Raw genomic sequence first — 19,777 nt, 5'->3', positions numbered from 1 at the left:
CGAGGAATTTGAACTGCCCGCTCACAAGAAACTCAAAGCTCTACGTGAATCAAATTGCGCACTACAACGGTTTTAGCAAGCTTCTCAGTCGAGCAATGTTCATGTCCCACCATGTGTTGTTCAAACTATAAGCAATTTGCTATAGCTGAGCCAAAGCGTCAAGATTGAGGTTGCCAGATTTGTATATCGTAGAGACTGTCATGATAACGTTTAGCGCGCGATGTGAATCACGGATAGAATTGAGCTTTCATGAGCGGGAGGTTTGAATTCACGCATCAAGAATCATTAAATATCATCGTAAGGAGTTAGTTTCGGTAATTTTCGTTGTGTGCATCGTGTTCTACGTGAAATTTTGGTTAAGAAACATGTATCAGAATGCTGAAATTCGTACCTTATCTAGTGGTCCATTGTAGTTCCTTATTGCAAAATTCAGTCCAATTACAGTTTAGCTGTTTCTGGTTTTTGAACTACATTTTGCAATTGGGAATTTCTGGCTTATTTGTAAAAACACTTTTGTGCATACGGAAACTAGTGGCATATACATCATTTATAAACTGAACCAGAAATTGTACTTCTGAATTGCAAAATGTACTTAAAATGCGTCGATGCACAGTGAAGCTATTTGTGCATTTTTATTTAAAGAGTATTCATCGAAGAGGAGGAATTAAAACGAGTTATATGTACTCCAAGGAAATATGTCATTTATTTGTCACTGTGAGTCTCAGTCTCTCAGTACATACGATGAAAAAGTCATATTTAAAGTCTTACGAAGATAAGAACCTCAAAAAGACGGATTTTTTGGACTGTAAACATTGGACCCCCATAACCCCGGTTTGGCATGACTGCTAGGAGAACTGAGCACGAGGATATCCATGTTTTCTAAATTGGACAATTGTTGCAGGAAATATGACAAAATAACCTAATCTGCTAAAATAAATGTGTTCAAATGTAAAATGTTGCCAGATGACGTCATGAGGCGGCATATTTTCTCACTTTCAAATCTATATTCTCTCCAATTTCCCATGTCAGAGAAAAATTATGAAAAACACTGCGAACTCAGCTCATTTAGCACTCTCAGATGAAGCAATAAAATTTGCGTGTGCAAATTCTCCATTGAGAGTGGACGGTTACATGAACCAAATATCACGGCCGATACGGAGAACCTTACCACACTGTCACACATAACCAAGCTTTTATTACCGGGGTGCAAACGTTTTCCCTCGCTTTTTATGTTCACTGGTTGTTTCCTTCTGGAGATTGTTTCCCCATACGAGCACGTCCAAACTTGATATACATGGCGGCTATGACAAGACCTCCAGCAATCAGCTCTATGACGATAGCTCCTATGTTCACCATCCCTGGCAGTCCGGTTAGCATTCTCAGTTGACTCAAATATTTCTCTCCGAGCTCAACCCCCTGCAAACGCAAAATTGTTAACAGTGCTGAGGAGTTAATGGGTTTGCAGAAATCAATGATTAAAGTTATAAGTCGCAGGCAATTAGTCAAATTAGGCATTTTATCAAATGCTTAGGCACACAGCCTTGACAGTTTCCGAAATTCTGTAGATTTATGGTGTGCATTTCGCGAGTTTACAATATTTTGGGAAAAATAACTTATCGAATATACAAACTCTCTTTGCTTTATTCTCTTTATATGCTTCTTATACGTGTAAACATTAAAATTCTAAAAAAAAGTTGTTTTTTGACGTGCTGACAGTTTCAACACGGAGAAAAGAGATTGGTGGCCGCAACCAGGAAAAGGGCTATGTTTACCAACCCGCCTATTTCGTTTTCGTCATAGCTACACTCCTGTTTGATCCGAACAAAGCGGGTTGGTAAGTATGGCTAACGGTGTCACGGGCGGGCGGGTTGCCTTCTCCGACTACGCGGGTTGGTAAATTTTGCCAAGTATTAAAGTTTCACTCCTTACTCGTATTGTTATGTAAGAATAAACGCCTGGTAGGCTTTATTGAATGCCTGGTTTACAGAATGAATCGAGATTGTTCCAGCTCCAATCTGGCGGCACACAAAAACTGGGGCTTGTAACAGAAGGTGTTGGAAAAGAGCCCTTTTCCCCCAAATAAAACGATTATGCACAATTAAACTCACCGAAACCGTGAAAAATGAAAAAGATTAATCTCTCGGAGGCTAATCCAGTGTATTTTGGCGACATTATTTTTTCACCTTTGTCGGGGTTCGAACCTACAACCTACCTACTACTAGCCGAGAACCCTAAGCATTAAGCTAAAACCGAGCGATGATCATCGCGACGAAAAATCGGCATATAACTTTGATTTTGTCGAAAAACTAGAATTTCTGCAATCAACTTAGATTTTTCCGCCAAGATGTACAATATATTATGAGATCCATACCGATTTACTTGCAATTTTTTGCTTAGGCCTAAATTTCATATAATTTTGTTATTTATTAGGTAGATTTTTTAAATTTATTTTTATTTTACCTAATTAATTAATTAATTTTTTTACTTAATACTGTACTGTTTGCTATTTTTAATTCATCTAGCTCATTTACGCAGGTACTTTATTTTCTTTGTTATTTAATTTAATCTTTAAGAACTCAATGGATAGAGCCTGATCGAATTCTGAACTAACACTTGACTTTGACTAGTTTTCACTGGAAACACCTAATTTTTCCATCTGAAGAAACATTTTCAGAAAAGAACAAGTATAACTTCTTAGTTTGTAATTAGTAATTGGAGCATGGAAACAACAAATACACATACTTATCTACATCAGTAAAATTGTTATTAGGATCTTAAGCAAGAAATGCAGAAGTCACTAGAGTGTACATAAATTTACTTACATCAGAATTAATATCTCGAATTTGATTCTCCCACCAATTCTTTTTAGAAATGCAACTTATTTCATAGTACGCATTACCTTCAAATAAGTGTATGTTGAAAGTTCCAGATTGGTCGTAAAATACAACTTAGTGCTGTCTTTGTTTACCATATTTCAAGGTAAGCAAACCTGACGTGGTGGACAATGCAACTATTCCGGGTTGGTAAATTTGAGAGCGAAGGAGTTGGGTTTCTGTGACTAGTCGGTATGTCAAGTGGTATCACGGTCCCAGTTAGGAGCACTAGATCATCATTTACCAACTCGGGTTAGCATAGGCCGCTAACTCAATGAGTAATAGTTTCTAATTTTTCTGTTGCGTGAAACTAAATCCTGTTTTACCAACCACAAATAGTCACAGCCACTAATCTTTTTTCTCCGTGAAGATAACTGTTAGTCCAGGAGCTAAAAATCGTTTAAACTAAAAATCTCCTCGCCACATTTTTACAGAGAATATTTTTTGCAGGAGCAATGAATTATTTTGTCTAAAATTAGGCAAAGAATCATAATTTCAATCCAAGGAAGAATAATTGACTATTAATTTTCCTAGATGTTTAAAATGCCTGATTTTACAATTTGTTTGCGATATACAATAAGATTTCGGATGTCTCTGGTTTTCGTCCGAAGGTCTTTGAGAAGACAGCGTGATACATCCACTGTTATACACCTGAGAATAGCATTCAAATTTCACAGTCTGCTAACTTCATATACTTTAATATAATTTTCAATCTTCTTGACTAGATTGGTATCTTCTTAACTGTCTTAGAGCGGTCATTTATCATTTTATTTTCAACAAATTCACGATAAAAAGTTCTGTTCACATTTCGATCGAAATTTCATAATATAAAGGAGAGCGATAATCTAAAATAAAAAATAATTTTTCAACTTAATGATCATTTGTTATTCACTGGAACTTCGATTGATTTATTCCACAATTGCAAAAAAACATTTCCATGTTGTTATGAGTTTTAAATTGAGGAGCTTGAAGGACAAGGCGCATAAGTGCAGTTTTTGAAGAAAAATTGGGATCTTAATTATTTCAACCAGTCTCAATAAATATACTATGAGAAATGCACGCCTAAATACAGATTTTTAAGTATAAAAAAGTGAGTTTGAACTTTCCTCCGCCATAAGGCTCCATCTAATTTTGAAACTTTAAACGCGTATTTCTGGATTTAGCAAAAAGTTCTATAATGCGCCATGTTCTATACGAGCCACTCAATTCAAGATCACTACGAATGAATCAAAGTAGGCTATACATGAACATAAAGGCAGTACCTCATCGACCCAAAAAAGCGGCAGTATTACTTGCTTCTCGTTCAAATCATGCAGGAGTGTTATTTCAGAATTTCTAGATAAAATGATATTGAACTGAACCCTCCGTTTGGCCATTGTAGGAGTGCCGGACATCTGAAATGTTTTAAAAATTAACACATACTTCTGTAAATTCAAACATAATATTGCTGGATTTTTTTATAGGTATTACTCCAAATTCACGTAAAATACCTCGGATCCAATCCATGTCTTATTTATGTATAGGTTGTATTTTAATCAATGTGATTTAATGGAAGGTATTCGATTCAATGAAGTTGACCAATAATGAATATATTCCTGGTACGTTCTAGTTACCATCTAACCCTCTCAAAAATATATGTTCTCTTAGAAGGCTATTTTGAAATCAGACATAATTGATTATACCAGAGAAAACAAAAAAACACCTACTTTACGACAAAAATAGAGATTATAGACAGCAAGTTGGAATTTTCAGCCAACGCGCATTAACATCCAAATAACTGGGAATCTAATGCAGAGAGAAAAGCTCATTCAATCACAATTTCCCCTCAAAATATAGATTTTCGATTAATTGATTTGATAAATAATCACTGAGAAAAGAAAAAACACAGTTATATTCTACCGTTACAACGGTAGTGATGTCATACGGGATTCCACGGTAAGAGAACCGTGGATTTTGATTCTTGTAACGATGAGCACGATGATATGACTGTGTTCACCGTAATATTACTGTGGGCACAGACATACTATTATGAGCATGGTTATGCTACTGAGCTCATCAATAATGTTACCAAAATCCACGGTTCTACTACCGTGGAATCCCGTGTGACATTATTACCGTGGTAACCGTCGAATAACCCTGTTTTTTTTCTCCGTGATCAGTCCAATTGATTGGTCGATGCTTTGATGAGTGGTTACTTACGGGCTCAACAACGAAGACAACTTCGTGTTCTTCTTTGCGAGGACTTAGTCCGCCGACCGCATTGACGTATTCTGGATCTGAGAGATAGAAGTGCGGCATAGACACAACGAAAGGAACGCCTGGAAGGTGAAGAGAGACTCGTGAATATTTTCAAGTTAGCTGAGGCTGAGACGCGATACTCTTGAAAGGATCTCGGATCACCTGTTATTTTCCACGGACGGTGTTAGCTCCACGTGTTTCGCTGCGTCATACAAACTAGAGCCAGAAAAAAATGACTCTTTTGCGCTCGTTTGTGCATGAAACCCAAAAACTCGCAAGAATCAGCATTTCGTCCTGTGGCTTGGCAAGCTTTGCAATATATCGATTGATCTGCCATTTAAACCTATAGAAAAGTATCGATAAACAGGGTGTTCGCAGCGGACACCTTAAAATTCGATTATACAGCTTCAAATGGGGAAATATCGATAGATCGCAAAGCACGCCACGCCACTGATTTCGTCACCTTCCGGCCAAAGTATCACCAGCGCCATCTGTTCGCAAACATCACAGAGTTTTCTTTGTGCTGCCGATAAACTTCTATGACATTTTCAAATAAATTCAACCAACAAATTCAACAATAAAACATGGCGCCGGAAATTTTAAAAACGTTGCATGGCGCTTCTTTGGCCAGAAGGTGACGTTATCGAGACGTAGCGGAGAAAAAATTCAGTTCAAAAGTGACCGCAAATGTAGCAAATAAATCATAGATTTGCCTTTAAATTTGGACAAATTTAATGAGACTCAGCGTTACCACCCGAATGCCTCATCGCGTCTCACGCTTTATTTTCCTTTATTTGTATTTTTTGCCGGGAAACTGTACAACAATCTAACTGGAAATTCTGTGAATGTATTCTTTATATTAAAGGAAAATTCACAAAGTCTCTCGGTGATGTGTTGTTCGGTCAAAAACTTCAGCCATTGAAAATAGCCATCTAAACCGAGGGTTTGGACAATCTTTTTTTAAATAAGACTTAGAAAAAAAAATCTTGGAACGTGCAATAATGTTCTTCGGGCATTTTTCAAAATTACGGGCTCGATTGAAGACTCCAAAATTCTGAACATTTCTGCTCAACATCGTTGTACAGGGCCACTTAGATACGATACAGAAGAGCGCCTTCAACCCACTGTGTAATCTTAATGCAAAATTCTAATACCACTATTCGTGCGTCACGACAGTCATTTTGCATACCCTGCCGATTGAAGGCAAATCATTGACCCAGTCAGGCAACAGGGTACGGATTTCAGCAATGTAATACGTGTTTTTCTACCTGATATCCAAGGAAACCAACCCCCCCCCCCCCGGGGGGCTGCTCCACCTGACAACCAGAAAGCCCAACCCCCAGGGGCTGCCCCCTTTGACGTCCACGGAGCCCAACCCTGCGGGGGCTGCCCAACCTGACATCCAAGGAGACCAACCCCCTCCTCCCCAGGGCTACCACACCTGACAACCAAGAAGCCCAACCCCCAGGGGCTGCCCGCTGCCCACCTTGGTGTTCACAAAACTTGTTTGGGCATCCTCTCCTCCGACATTCTTCGCACATGTCCATACCAGCATAACTGCCTGGACATGACGTCGTAAATTGTCCACTTAAAATTGGAAATAACCGATGTGGCCTGGTTCCTTTCTGCTAAATGCGGTTCAAATGAGGATATTTAGATTTACCGGGCAGCAGAGCTCGTTGGTTTTAACTCCACGATTTAAAATTCATGATTGAGGCTGACCTCAATTTTTGAGCGATCGAATTTTCCCGCGTAAATCCTTATTAGTAGCATTAAAAATTATCGAGTTGACGTCGGACTGCGTCCCTGTCCCCTCGGAGGGACGGCCGCAGAGGCTCGGCAAATAAACATCCTAAATCAACAACGACAGGCTGCACGGAAACACTCGCCGATCAGCCGCGTTGCGGGGTTGCCGGATTTCCGCCGGAAAGCCCCCCGCCCGGTATGGGGGGGGCACGATTTACGGCCACGACTCGGCGTCCGCGCCCCCACTTCAGAATCCATGTCGGGGGCTGCGTTCCCCGTACCGGGAGCCCCTCCCGAGGGAAAAGCTGACTCTTGCAATTTTTTTATCGGCAATATGCAGCTTTACGCGGTGCAGTCAGCGCGGATGCCAGATCTTGGTAAGTCGATATTTGGCATTTTTAAAATTTAAACGTTCAAAAGCGCAAAACTGGTCCTACCAAGAGCAAGAGGGCCTGAAAAACTACCTCCCAGCTGCGCTGTCCGCTTATGTCCTTTTGAAATTAAATGTACGACTCAAGGTTAGTTAGACTACAATTTGCAATAAGAAATCACTATTTTTGGCTCATTTTAGAAACGACTTTTGTGCCATTGATTCCCCTTCGCAGAAAGGTGCTTTTACGGAGGAGCCAGAGATAGTGATTCCTTATTGCATAATTGAATCCATTTAAAACCTTGTCGAATTTTCATAATTCGATGATTGCCTTTTAGGACAGGAACCGGACATTTCATCCCCGACAATCTCTCATCGACGTATTGACGATATTGTTTATGCATCGGTCGGGGTGGAGGGGGGATAATGTGACGAGGCTTGTGCCACAAAAAGAGGGGAAAAAATAAAAAAAAAAAACCTCTATTATTGGTAGAAGCTCATCTTATTTTAGTAAACGTTATATGCCTTGGGGATGCCCTATATATATCCCGCCTCGCTTACTTTTTTGCACCGTTCTACGCATTTTGATTATGTTTGTCACGATAGCTGGAGTTGGTAAATTGCCTCGAATGACTTTTTGAAAAAATTCATCTTATTGTTAGAGTCGTCCATAAATTATGTTAGGCATCCATGATAGATCAATAATAAAAGAGTTTAAAGCTGTAACTATTAGTAAATATGAAACCTGAGCCAATATTGTATAGGGCTGAAAACGCTATAGCAGCTTTACATTTTAAGGATTGCGGAATGATCAATAGAAAAAAACCAGTAAAATTCAAATTTACACTTCGGTTTTTTTCCAAAATTTGCGGTAGAAAGGGTTGCCAGAGTGATTCGGGCGTATTTTAAAGGGGTACTTACTTTAAATAATCTGTAAGAATTACATGATGTATTCAAAACACAGTTAACTCAACAATTTACGTCGGTTAGCACAAAAAAAGGACGTGCAACGATCCAAAAATGTTATTCCCCACTCGTGCATGTTGCCATGTTCGTTCACTGGGGGCAAACTGGGGAGAATTCAAAGTTTCACAATAGTTGAACGCCCAAGATATCGATCACATATTGTCACCTTCCAGCCAAAGTATCACAAGCGCCATGCGACGTTTAAAATGTTTCGCCATTTAATTTTTTTACAGAGAAATCGTTCAACAAAGTTGTCCAAAAATTTCACTGAAGTTTCTTTGCTCTGCCGATAAAATTCAGCGAAATTCTAAATTAGATTCAACTAACAATTCCTCTGTAAAAGAAAAAAATGGCGGCGGAATTTTTAAACGTCGCATGGCGCTTGTGATACTTCGGCTGGAAGGTGAGGATATACTGACATGTTAATTTAATTGTGTGTTTAGATAAACACATACCACATACCTGCCGAAATATCTCATAGGAAAAAATAAAGTCACTGGTGGGTTATTCCGATACAACTCAAAGAACGTACTCGACTGATCCAGCGATAACGTAAAGTAACAAAAATTTTCGAACACATTAATCGTAGCGTTGACGAAGATAATATTAACCAAAGCACGATATTGCTCCGGTGTTTTTGAAGTATTGCGGATGCTTCCGAGTTGCGGTCAGTTACATGTCAGATACGTTGCATCTCTTAGGATTGAAGGCGCGTTTTAGTCGGTGTCGTGACCACTAACTATCATCATCACACGGAGCGTGAATCACACATTTCATGAGAAATAGCTTCAGAGGTCAAGAGCTGTTCTTTTGAGTGGCATGGCGTGAATGATTGATTATCGATGCTTCCCCATTTGAATCCGTAGTAAAGAATCGATTATTAAGAAGTTCGTTGCGAACACCCTGTCAATCGATCCGTCTCATAGGTTTAAATGACACATCAATCGATATATCGCAAAGCACGCCACGCCACTGGTTCTTTTTAACACTCACTGCATTATTGTTCATAGGATCATTGACCATAATCCTCAAAATCTCGAATTGAGTTATTGATATCGGAGCTTTGGAAAGTACCCCGTGAACATTCTAGAATGATAAAATCTAAAATTGTCAAACGAAAACGAACTTGTGGTGGTCTAAAGTTTGTGGTTCAAACTCATTGTTGCGACAAAAAAAAATTTTGAAATAAAAATTTACGTTGCTATAAAGTCGATATTATTTACTAAATAGCATTCGCAAACGGGGAAATGAAGACTGGTCGTCCGCTTGCTGCTTTTAATTAAACGTTCTTTTTTAAAATTAAAATCATTTCCTTTTTTTCATGTTTTCTCTTTTTCATGCGTCTCTCTTTTTCTTTTTCTCAAATTTTCCACTATCCCCCATTTTTGCTGCCTCCATTTTTGCCCACTTTGTCCTCTTTCTCACCATCACTTTTCCTATATTTCCCCCTTTTTTTCCTCCTTCCCCCCCCCCTACCCGATCTCTTTCCCCTTTTCACCCTTTTCACCCTTTTCACCCTTTTCACCTTTTTCCCCTTCGTATCTTTCCTCCTTCAAGGCCCAGAAACAAAGAGAGACCCTCCGTCATTGGTATCTTGGCAACGGTGGCAACCTCTACTTTTGAAGCTTTAACATTCAACTGTTGATCCATCTAGTAGGTTGATATTGAACAACGTTTTGGGCATTTTGTTTTGCAAACAAATGGAAATCAGTCAACTTGTCTGGCTCATTGCGTCACCTAAAGCCTAATTGGTAGATCAACAGCCGAAAAAGAGTAAAGACTGTTTCTGCCTTATAAAATGTCCGTAAAGGAAGTATAAAATAAATCCCCGAAAATAAAATTTTCCATCAAACGTAACTAGGACGGGTCTCTTGAAGCAAAAAAAAAAAATGCGACAGAAATGTACCCAAACACGGTTTGCAGGGGGTGAGTCTAAGGTATGTGTGGGCTTATAATCGTGAAAAATCAAAATTTTGGCTGATCCTAATTTCGAGATACCGCAATTTGAAATTTTCAAAGTGAATGCCAGTTTTCTACTGATTTCGATTAGAATTTTTATTTATTTGTCCTTGGAATCTATGTTGATTGGTTCACGTTTTTATACTTCGTTCGATTCATTTCGATCGAATACATACTCTTTCGTTACATGCATACTTACCATCATACTCTTTTTTTTAACTAAACAATTCGCAATTGTTGTTACGAATATATTGTGCGTACTGATTATAGCTCAGTATGATATTGTGCAACACCTCTGTTGCGAAATAGTTGCTTGAAGCGCCACGGCCCGCCGGGCACGGGCGACCAGCGCATCGGCGCCTACAAACCTAACAGGGATACTTCACGCATTGCGCAATGCGTGAAGTATCCCAGTTAGGTTTGTAGGCGCCAGTGCGCGCGTAGCGCTAGCAGCACGTCGCTCCGCTCTGTGTTTGGCTTTAATATTTAAACTCGCGGAGTCAGCGTTTTTCAGCTCAGGATTTTGAAATGTTTGCACACTCCGCATGGAATATTCCCATTAATATTGATGAATGAAATATATTTTAAAGGAAAATATACTGAGTGTTTAGTAAATATTAAGGTGGCTCCGTGTCAAATTCAATGATTGGGTTCTATCAGTAACAATATTAATTAAAGACCTAAAATGTTTTTCAAAGTGTATTATACGGTTGTTTTTAATTCGCCTTCACCTGCGTCTGCAGCAATTGTTGTTAAGAGTATGTTGTGCGTGCTGATCTCAGCTCATTACGTACTTGACTCTCTGAAGGCGTTTAATGTGCAAAAGTAGAACACCCTGTTGGAGAACAACAGAGCTAAGATTGAATGGATTGCTCAATCCGTACTTCGTTCCCTCTCCGACGGACTGCACTACTTGCGCACATAAAACGCCCTAAGAGAGTCGAGTATGTAATGAGCTATAATCAGCACGCACAACATATTTGTAACAACAGTCGCTGCAGACGCAGCAGAAGGCGAACTGTTCAGTTTAAAAAGAGAGTATGATAGAAAGCATGCATGTAACGAAAGGGTTTGTATTCAATCGAAATGAATTGAACGAAGAATAAAAACGTGAACCGATTAACACAGGTTCCATGAACATATATACACAAAAGCTGATCAAAATCAGTAGAATACTTGCATTTACCATGAAAATTTCAAATTTTGGTTTCTTGAAATTAGGATCAGCCAAGATTTTGATTTTCCACGATTTTAAGTCCAAACGAACCACAGACTCACCCCCCCGCAAACCGTGTTTGGGTACATTTTTGTCGCATTTTTTTGCATCAAGACCACTGTGCTCTATTTGTATCTTTTCTATCCTCTCCTCCATTTCTCCCTTATCGCTCCCTTTTTTTACGCCGAAGAATATCGGATCTTACTCTTACCTGCACATAATGTGAGATCTATAGTATTTTTCTTGAGGCAAGTTTCGTAAGAGGTGCAGTAACAGTGTTTTTCAGAGTCGGCTGGATCGCCAAAATCAACTGTGTACTCGTAAGCAGGGATGCCTTTGTAATCAAGCTCTCTCACAAACTTAGAACTGATCACCCTGAAATGTGAGAAAAAGCGCAAATTAAACAGATTTTACGGTGAGGATCTTTCACTCATAGTTTAATTATAGCGAAATCAATTAGGGTCAAAGGGTTTCTAAATTTTAAGAGTCACAAATTTCTCATTTTTGATCTCTTCTTGCTGTAACACTCCTTTAAAGCAGACCTGAGCCTTTCTCTTTAATTTCATCTCAGGACCCATCCCCAAACTCTCATTGATTTTCCGACTTTCAAGACATATACCAAATTTTGTCTAATGATGATAATTGAGGAAATCGCCTTTAATTATGTGTGATCCTTCTTTCACGACACATGAGTTGATAGACATATTCAAAATCAAAGCCTAGTGTCTAATCGAAAAATATTTTTGATACCTCCTCAACGACATACGAGTCGAAATAACTGCATGCATTACTTATCGGAAATGAATGCACGGTCTTCTTGTGGCTAACCGATACGACCTTGATATCAGAGACCAGTGCACTGTCTCTGCATGCATGACCGCAGATCAAAGAGATTCGAACGCACGCAAATTGCCTTCAATTCTGCGTGATACTTCTTTAATGGCACAGGATTTGAAATAGTCGCATGTATTTTCAGAGTCCAATGCATGGTCGCTGCCGATTGAAGACATTCGAACGTGCCTCAAAAAGTCGCCTTCAAATACATGTGATACCTCTTTAACGACATAGGAGTTGGAATAGTTGTATGAGATGTTGAAGCTTTTGCACCATCTCCTAGCTACTTCTCGGTAAAATTATAAACTTAAACTTTAGAATTATGTGTAAATAATACGTTTACTACCGACAAAAGTCCGCGGCAAAGACATCGAAACCATCTTTGGTGACGAAAGATGGCAAGATGGTAGAGTCGGTGCCCCTGATCTCGTTACATTTAGCCGCCGACCAAACTTTTTGGGCTTTGCTTCGATTGTATTCCATCACTTCGCCAACCAGTTGGGGGTTCCGCAGACCCCGATTCACTTTGAACATTATCGGATCCGGTGTCCCGTTTCTCTGAAACATTCTTAAGCAGTTATAGCCTGATTTTCGTTTGAATCGCATGTTATTACATGATTGAACTGAATTATTTTAATTGAAACAAGAGTCTGAACTGCAATGCTAATGAAGAATACCGTGCAAACATCCAATTGCCAGTTGAAAGAATACACATAGCATCGTTTATTGATATTTAAATATGTAGGATTGACCTCTAGGTAGGTACAAACCTACCTTAAAATTTTCAGTGCCGACAACATATTTTATTATGTATTCATAATTTCTTGTAGCGGTGAGCATTGTAGTTCATGGCAAGGTTCAATTGGACGTATTTCTATCAAACGGAACTAAGTGCCATCGGGGGAGGAAGGGAGAGGGGGGCTTGGATTGGCAGGTGTTGCGGAACGCGATACTCGTTCCGTCCTATACTCGCAATACTTTTCCATGGTATTTAGTTCACGTTGACAGAACGCGCTATCCGGGATTCTAAAATCCTCAAAAGGAACTCAATTAGTTCCATTTAACAGAAATACGTCCAATTTTCACATTTATGCCGCTGAATTCTCGAGATTTGTTAGTATTTCACTTCGTATGAAGCTATGTAAACCTAGTTCACAATGTAAAGCATGTGTAGCCTCCTAAAAAAACGGAACCAACCAAGGAACATATACCCTCAATTCCTGCATTTGGCTTTTTTTTTATTAACATCAATGTGTTCTAGTAGAAAATCGGCACTAAATGTTTGTATTAACGAATTCAAAGCGTTTTACGTGTAAAGAGGAAGAGGATATATTTAGTGCGTAAACTTTTCAACGACCCTTTGTCGGGAAAAATATGTTGGGGGGAAGGCGCAGATTGCAATTAGTAACTTTCCTGCATATCAATCAAGAAAATATCACAAAAAATTCTGGAAAAAACTGAGACAAACAAAAAGTCTCCGACAGGCTTTTGACGACAGGGTGGGACATTCTACCCGCTGGCTGAAACAACTGTTTTACTAACTGTTAGTAAGGTTTTTAGCGGATAAGGTTTTTAACGCTTTGATTTTTGGCTAATTGCGTTTTTAATAGAAAAATCTTGAAATTTCTAACTAAAAATTTCTCTGATTATTATTCTGATCTTATAAAAAAATCAAAAACGTTTTGGACAAAAAATTGCACAGGTACATTCTTGTAAATTGAATTGTTTGAGTAAATTTTGCAACCTTGGAATGGGGTTACGTTCTTTCATTCGGGAAATGATGAATTGCTGCCAAGGAAAAAATTTGGATCCTCTAGGTATAAAAAATTCCACAATAGAGAATTTGCAGGTGTCTGAAATTTTGTGGATTTTATTTTTAAAATGATTTAAGTAGGAAAACTGAGTGGCTAGGATATCCTTGGTTTCTAAATTCGACAATTATTGGAGTTAATATGACAAAATAACCTAATCTGCTAAAATACATGTGTTCAAATGGAAAATGTCACCAGATGACGTCATGATGCGGCACATTTTCTCGCTTTCAAATCTATTTTTTTTCCAATTTCCCATGTCAGGAAAAAAGGGTGAAAAATACTGCGAACTCGGCTCATTAAGCATTCTGAGATGAAGCAATAAAATATTTGTGTGCAAATTCTCCATCGTTAGAAAACTAGTATGAAAGGTCTCTGTTTTTCCATGAAATTACCGCTCCAAATATGGAAAAGAGAAACGTCTGCTCGTCTTTCCTGACGAAGCCGGGATTTTTCTGGAACTCGTTGCAGAAAATCGCTTGAGCAAAATGTGTTTCGTTGCAGTTAACAGGAAGTCCATCGAAGAGGAGGTCTCGAACCGTGACGGGTACGAAAACCGTAGAAGGGTCTCCAAAGAGGAATGGAATAGCCATATCTAAATATCCAATGGACTCAGGGTTCATCCGCAAGATAGCTGAGGCCAGCCCCTGAAATCATTATACATCTGATCATGTGATTTTACAGTCAAAACAATCATGGGCCAATAGACGCATGCATGGTATGAGTTGATGCATTAGGTAACATGCTCCCTTCTCTTCAAAATTTCACGAGAAAACGAATCATAAAGCGGGAAGTCTAGAAATCAACTCATAAAGAGGATGAAGCAAAAATTCTAATGACGTCTTGTACGATTAAACCTCCATTTGATCGTGTTAAAAATACTTGTTAATTTCTCATAAAAGAGTTGGTTTCCGAACGTCTCGTTGTGTGAATTGTTTCCTGCGTAAGATTTTGAGGAAAAAAGATAGATGACAGCACCAGCACCGCTTTTCATCCACTTAAATTTATGTAAAACAGGTTATAGGACATTTCGTCAACGATTTTTTGTTTTTTCCAGTAATTTACGTCTACGCGTTGTTTCGGCACGGGAGTTTTGGTCCACGTGCCAATTGAGACCCCAAGTTAATTGGCCCACATGTTAATACAAACGACCGTTGCTCACGACGTTTTTGCATGAAAATGTATAATTTCTTGGAAGAATGAGGGTCTGCTTGTTTTTTTGTTTTGTTTGTTTGGCCCAATAGAGAATAATATATAATTGAGAGTTTTGGTTAAAAATGGGGGAGCGTCAATTCCATGAGACAAAATTCACTAAAACTCTCTACTCCTCTTTGGTGTGACAGGACGTAATTATCTTTCAAGAAATTCCCACCTTGTTATACCTGAACCGGATAAACCCCTATATTTGCCTCAGCTGAAGGCTCTTAGATTTTTTCTGTGCACAATAAGTATCTTGATTTATTTTGCGAGGAAAGATCTCTACTTTTAAAGGGTGCCTGTCATTCTTAATACATTCAATTTCGTATAATACTGTGCAACACCTCTGTTGTGAAATAGTTGCTTCAGGCGCCGCCGTACAGCGGGCGGGCGGCCAGCGCGGAACGCGCATTGGCGCCTACAAACCTAAGTGGATACTTCAAGCATTGTGCAATGCGTGAAGTATCCACTTAGGTTTGTAGGCGTCAGTGAGCCTCTCGCGCTGGCAGCACGCCGCCGCTCCGCTCTGTTAGGCTTTAATAGGTATTTATACTCGCATAGTCAGCGTTCTTTAACTAATGATTTTGAAATGTTTGCACACTCTGCATTGATTATTCTCATTTAAATTGATGGGAAAAAAATATGTATCGATTTAGCAAAGGAGAATAATAATATAATGTGTGATTTTTAAATATCGGCGATTCCTTGTCAAATTTAATGATTTCCAAAGCACTTTAATTTTTTCTTTTAAATTTTGTGCTTTTATTGTGCTGCAGCGAGGGTACGCGCAACCAAACGCTCAAAATTTGACGTATTTGACTCTAAAAGATCGATGTACACATGGGTTAAAACTAAAGATTGCATGCTTCTTGGTTTTTTCCCTCTTTTATTCATTTTTGCAGTTTCTGTCGGCACAACTGCGGCTCATTGAGATTAATGTCGCTTGGAAAAGGTTTTACAAATATTTGCCAAGTTTTAAAATATAAATGTTTTCAAAATGAAGTAATAATTTTGTAAAGAAAAAATTTAAAAAAATAAAAAAGTACCTATATATATATAAGGTATATGGTACATCGAATATTTTAAGGATGGAAATAAAACCAAATATTCACCAATGAGAATTTAAAGAGATGATTAAAAAGGAGAAAGTAATAACATATCATTTAGAAAATGACCAACCATAACAACACCCCCTTTTCTCTCAATTTCTCATTTCCATATTGTCAATAATATTTTACATACCGACTAAAATATAACGCTTGGGCCAAGTCACTGTTGCTTATTTTACGTGTGGGCGTAAACTACTGGACAAAAAAGGTGCGCGGACAAAACATCTTTGACAAACTGTCCTGAAACCGTAAAACAATCAATCCTCGGTGAGCCAGCTTGCCTCACCTAAAATCGATATTTTTAATTGATTTAAATTGAGGAAAAACAGTTTTGCTAACTTGCAAAATCGCCACTGTCCAGTAGCCTATTACACACTTGAACCAATTTCTTCTCTTATAATAGGTCCATTCCCTAATGTTCCAAAATCTTTGTAAAATATTCACCTATGCACTGGTATTACTGGTATCAAAAGCTCATTCTTGAGTTTTTTTCTCGACAATCACACACTGAAAAAAGAAGTTACTAGCTTATAGACACACCGTCCGTTTTAGGCTCATAAGCTTAAAGTTCCGGGTGCTGGAGCCGTAGGTTTGATTGCTCCGGGTGCTATACCCGGAACTTTCGGCATCTAAGCCCGAAACGCCGGCATGTCTATTTAGCCCGTATGTACGCGGTCAGAGTTTTTTTTTTTTTTTTTTTTTTTTTTTTTTTTTTTTCAGTGTAGACTTTATTTGCCAAGAAACTAAAGATCGCGCACTTTTGGCAACGCTTGATATTTCTCAGTGTCGTCTTGCAGCACCGGATTGATGCATGTATTCTAACTCCGTAAATATCACTGTTTACGTCGTGCATGTCACTTACAACGATCAAAACATGCGGAACGTAGATGAGTTCATCACCCGTGAGGCTCCCGCTCTTATTGGCATCGAACACGAAAGTATTGAGCATATGAAACGTGACAGCGTCCTCTTTTGGGTAGTCTGTGATGTTTGCTTTCGACTTCCACTCGCTGCAATGTGTCAAACATACCATCAATATAGCGTCAATCTGACATCGCGTCTACGAGAAAAGGAACTTTAGTACGTGCTGGTAATTTTTTCTGGAGAACTATTTCAGTCATGTGATTGTAAAACGACGGAAAAAAATATTTGTTCAAATGGACGTATTAATTCCAAAAGATAAACTATCTTTCCAGCAGACCTCATGCACATGCCTTTTACTAGAAATATGATGCCACTTTAATATTTTTACTTAAATACGTAACTCTGTTGCAAGAAACACGTTAAAGGCCTCAAAAGCGACTTTCACCTATCTATGAAGGAAGAAAAAAAACAAAAAATAAGGAGGAAACTTTCTTACTTAAACCACTCGTCTTACAGCTAATTAAAATTTAACAAAATTTTTTGTAAAATAAGACACTTCCCTGCCAAATAAAAGCGATTTCTAATATTTGACGGTATAGCTTAAACAACGAGAGGGCATATTAATCAATAATTCCTAAACATTAGTTGTATTGATTTTTAATACTTATAAGAAATCTGAAGTGACTGCAATTAACTTACTCGTAAACATACGGACCAACTTGTTGGAGATTAATCTTGGCACCTTTAGCAGCCTCATTAGGATTTGTGACGTTGAATAAGTAAACTTTAAATTCCAGTGGGATCGGAGCTCTTTCCCAAGCTTTCCGTATCTCACCGTCTCGTTTTAGAGTTTTTTCCTTAAAAGAAAAAAAAAGAAAAAAAGAATTATACGTAAATCAAACTTAAAATCAGAGTAAAACCATAAAGCATCATTTAAATCAAAATTTAAAATAAATCATCATTGGTACTTTTTATCTCTCAAGGGCTCGATCTTACCTTATCTTCGCTATTTTATTTATAGCTACTTTGATATCAGGTACTAATATTTGATCTTTTGTTTGTCTCGTTGTTTCTGATATTCGCCATGATCTAAGATAAATTCACACAAAATTCAGAGGCTTAAAGTAGTTTAGTATCTGTAAAAGAAATAAAACACGAGAGAAAAATAGTTGGTGTGGATTTGCAGTAGTTGAAGGCTAATTTCACGTTAATGCGGTCAATTCATCGGTGCAATTAAAAATGTACTCCCCGCCTACACTTGTCGTTATTGATTTTTACGCGCAAAACGTAAACTTCGAAAGACAGGCAACATACGCATGAATGAAGATATTCGATGGCACGCGTAGTAAACTTGAACCTGAAGTGAAGATATATTTCTCACGTGCCATGTCAGTAGTAGCCAGATCCTTCCGGCGCACAATGTTCCCTGTTCCATCAAAAAATTGCTAAAATTTGACCCGAACACTATCTGACTAATTCTTATTTTGTGCATGAACGTCTTGACGTATTTGAACTACCAGCGTTAGAAAATTCGAGGTGCTTAAAAATGACAGTTTTATTGTCAATATATCAAACGATCCTATGTACATTCTCTTTTAACTTACTCTGAAACTTTTTATTTTAATGATCGCAGTGGGTATTTCTGGAGCAAAAAACTAAATGCATCATTATACGATGGTTATGCTATTTGAACTTCTTATAAGTCGAAGCAATTGTATCGTATGGATTATATTTTGCTATTAAGAGCTGTAATTTCGGGCCCATTCGTAAAAAACACTTATGCGCCAAAGAAAACTAACGGTGTATGTAAATTGTTTCTAAAGTGAACCATAATGTGTAGTTCCTGATAGCAAAATGCAGTTCATATGTTGTCATGATGAGCCATTTGCCAGGAAAATTTGTGCGAATTAGGTAGCTTTTTTCATAGCGGATTTATAGGTCCTATTTTGCTCCGGGCCCAGCAGACGAAATTGATAAGAGGAGATAATAATGGATAAAATAGAGAGAACAACATTTATGCCCCTCCAAAGCGACAAGATCTAAGACCATCAAGATGTGTCACCCTGGCGAAGATTCAAACTCGGGACCACTCGGTTAGTTGTGCTAACCACTAGACCAACGAGTATTATACACTGGAAAAAAACACATTGGATCTAGAGTCCAGACTCTTAAAAACATCGACAAGAAAAAATAATCTTGATTCAATCAGATTTAAGCTTAAATCAAGAACCAAGCCTCTTAATTTTAGCGGATTTCCTTTTGATTTAAGCTTAAATCTGATTGAATCAAGAGTCCTTTTCCTTGTCAATGTTTTCAAGAGTCTGGACTCTAGGTACAATGTGTTTTTGTTTTCCAGTATACATCACTTAGGCGCTTGAGTCTCATGGAAAATGACTGGAATTTTCAGATATTTTCAGGCCTTCAAAATCCGTTTTTCTGCTTGTCACTTTGTAACAAGATGTATTCATGCCTATGCAAGACCAAATCACTAACTCAATTTCCAATTTGTCGGCGCTGAAGTCTTTTCGATTCAATTTTCGGCGGGATCCAAGCTGGTTTCGACCAACTGTGCGGCAGTCGGGATAGACGGAATG

The 19,777-nt window shown here is 38.3% G+C and overlaps 1 protein-coding gene across 1 annotated transcript in view; it reads right to left on the bottom strand.

Moving 5' to 3' along the window:
* Window positions 1–685: 685 nt before the first annotated feature.
* LOC109043345 (sensory neuron membrane protein 1) overlaps window positions 686–19,777 on the bottom strand; it is a 35,622-nt gene continuing 16,530 nt past the window's right edge. The window contains exons 3-10 of the mRNA XM_019060538.2: window positions 17,883–18,040; window positions 17,182–17,329; window positions 14,409–14,660; window positions 12,549–12,760; window positions 11,580–11,743; window positions 5,073–5,191; window positions 4,136–4,267; window positions 686–1,416 (exon numbers count right to left, since the gene is read on the bottom strand). Of these exons, the coding sequence (XP_018916083.2) occupies window positions 1,234–1,416; window positions 4,136–4,267; window positions 5,073–5,191; window positions 11,580–11,743; window positions 12,549–12,760; window positions 14,409–14,660; window positions 17,182–17,329; window positions 17,883–18,040 (1,368 nt within the window). The 3' untranslated portion in view covers window positions 686–1,233. The remainder of the gene's footprint in view (window positions 1,417–4,135; window positions 4,268–5,072; window positions 5,192–11,579; window positions 11,744–12,548; window positions 12,761–14,408; window positions 14,661–17,181; window positions 17,330–17,882; window positions 18,041–19,777) is intronic.

Source organism: Bemisia tabaci, chromosome 3 (assembly GCF_918797505.1).
Source record: "Bemisia tabaci chromosome 3, PGI_BMITA_v3".
In the NCBI taxonomy this organism is placed as follows: domain Eukaryota; kingdom Metazoa; phylum Arthropoda; class Insecta; order Hemiptera; family Aleyrodidae; genus Bemisia; species Bemisia tabaci.
Note: the sequence above shows the minus strand (reverse complement) of the source record. Positions and strands in the feature narration are given on the sequence as shown.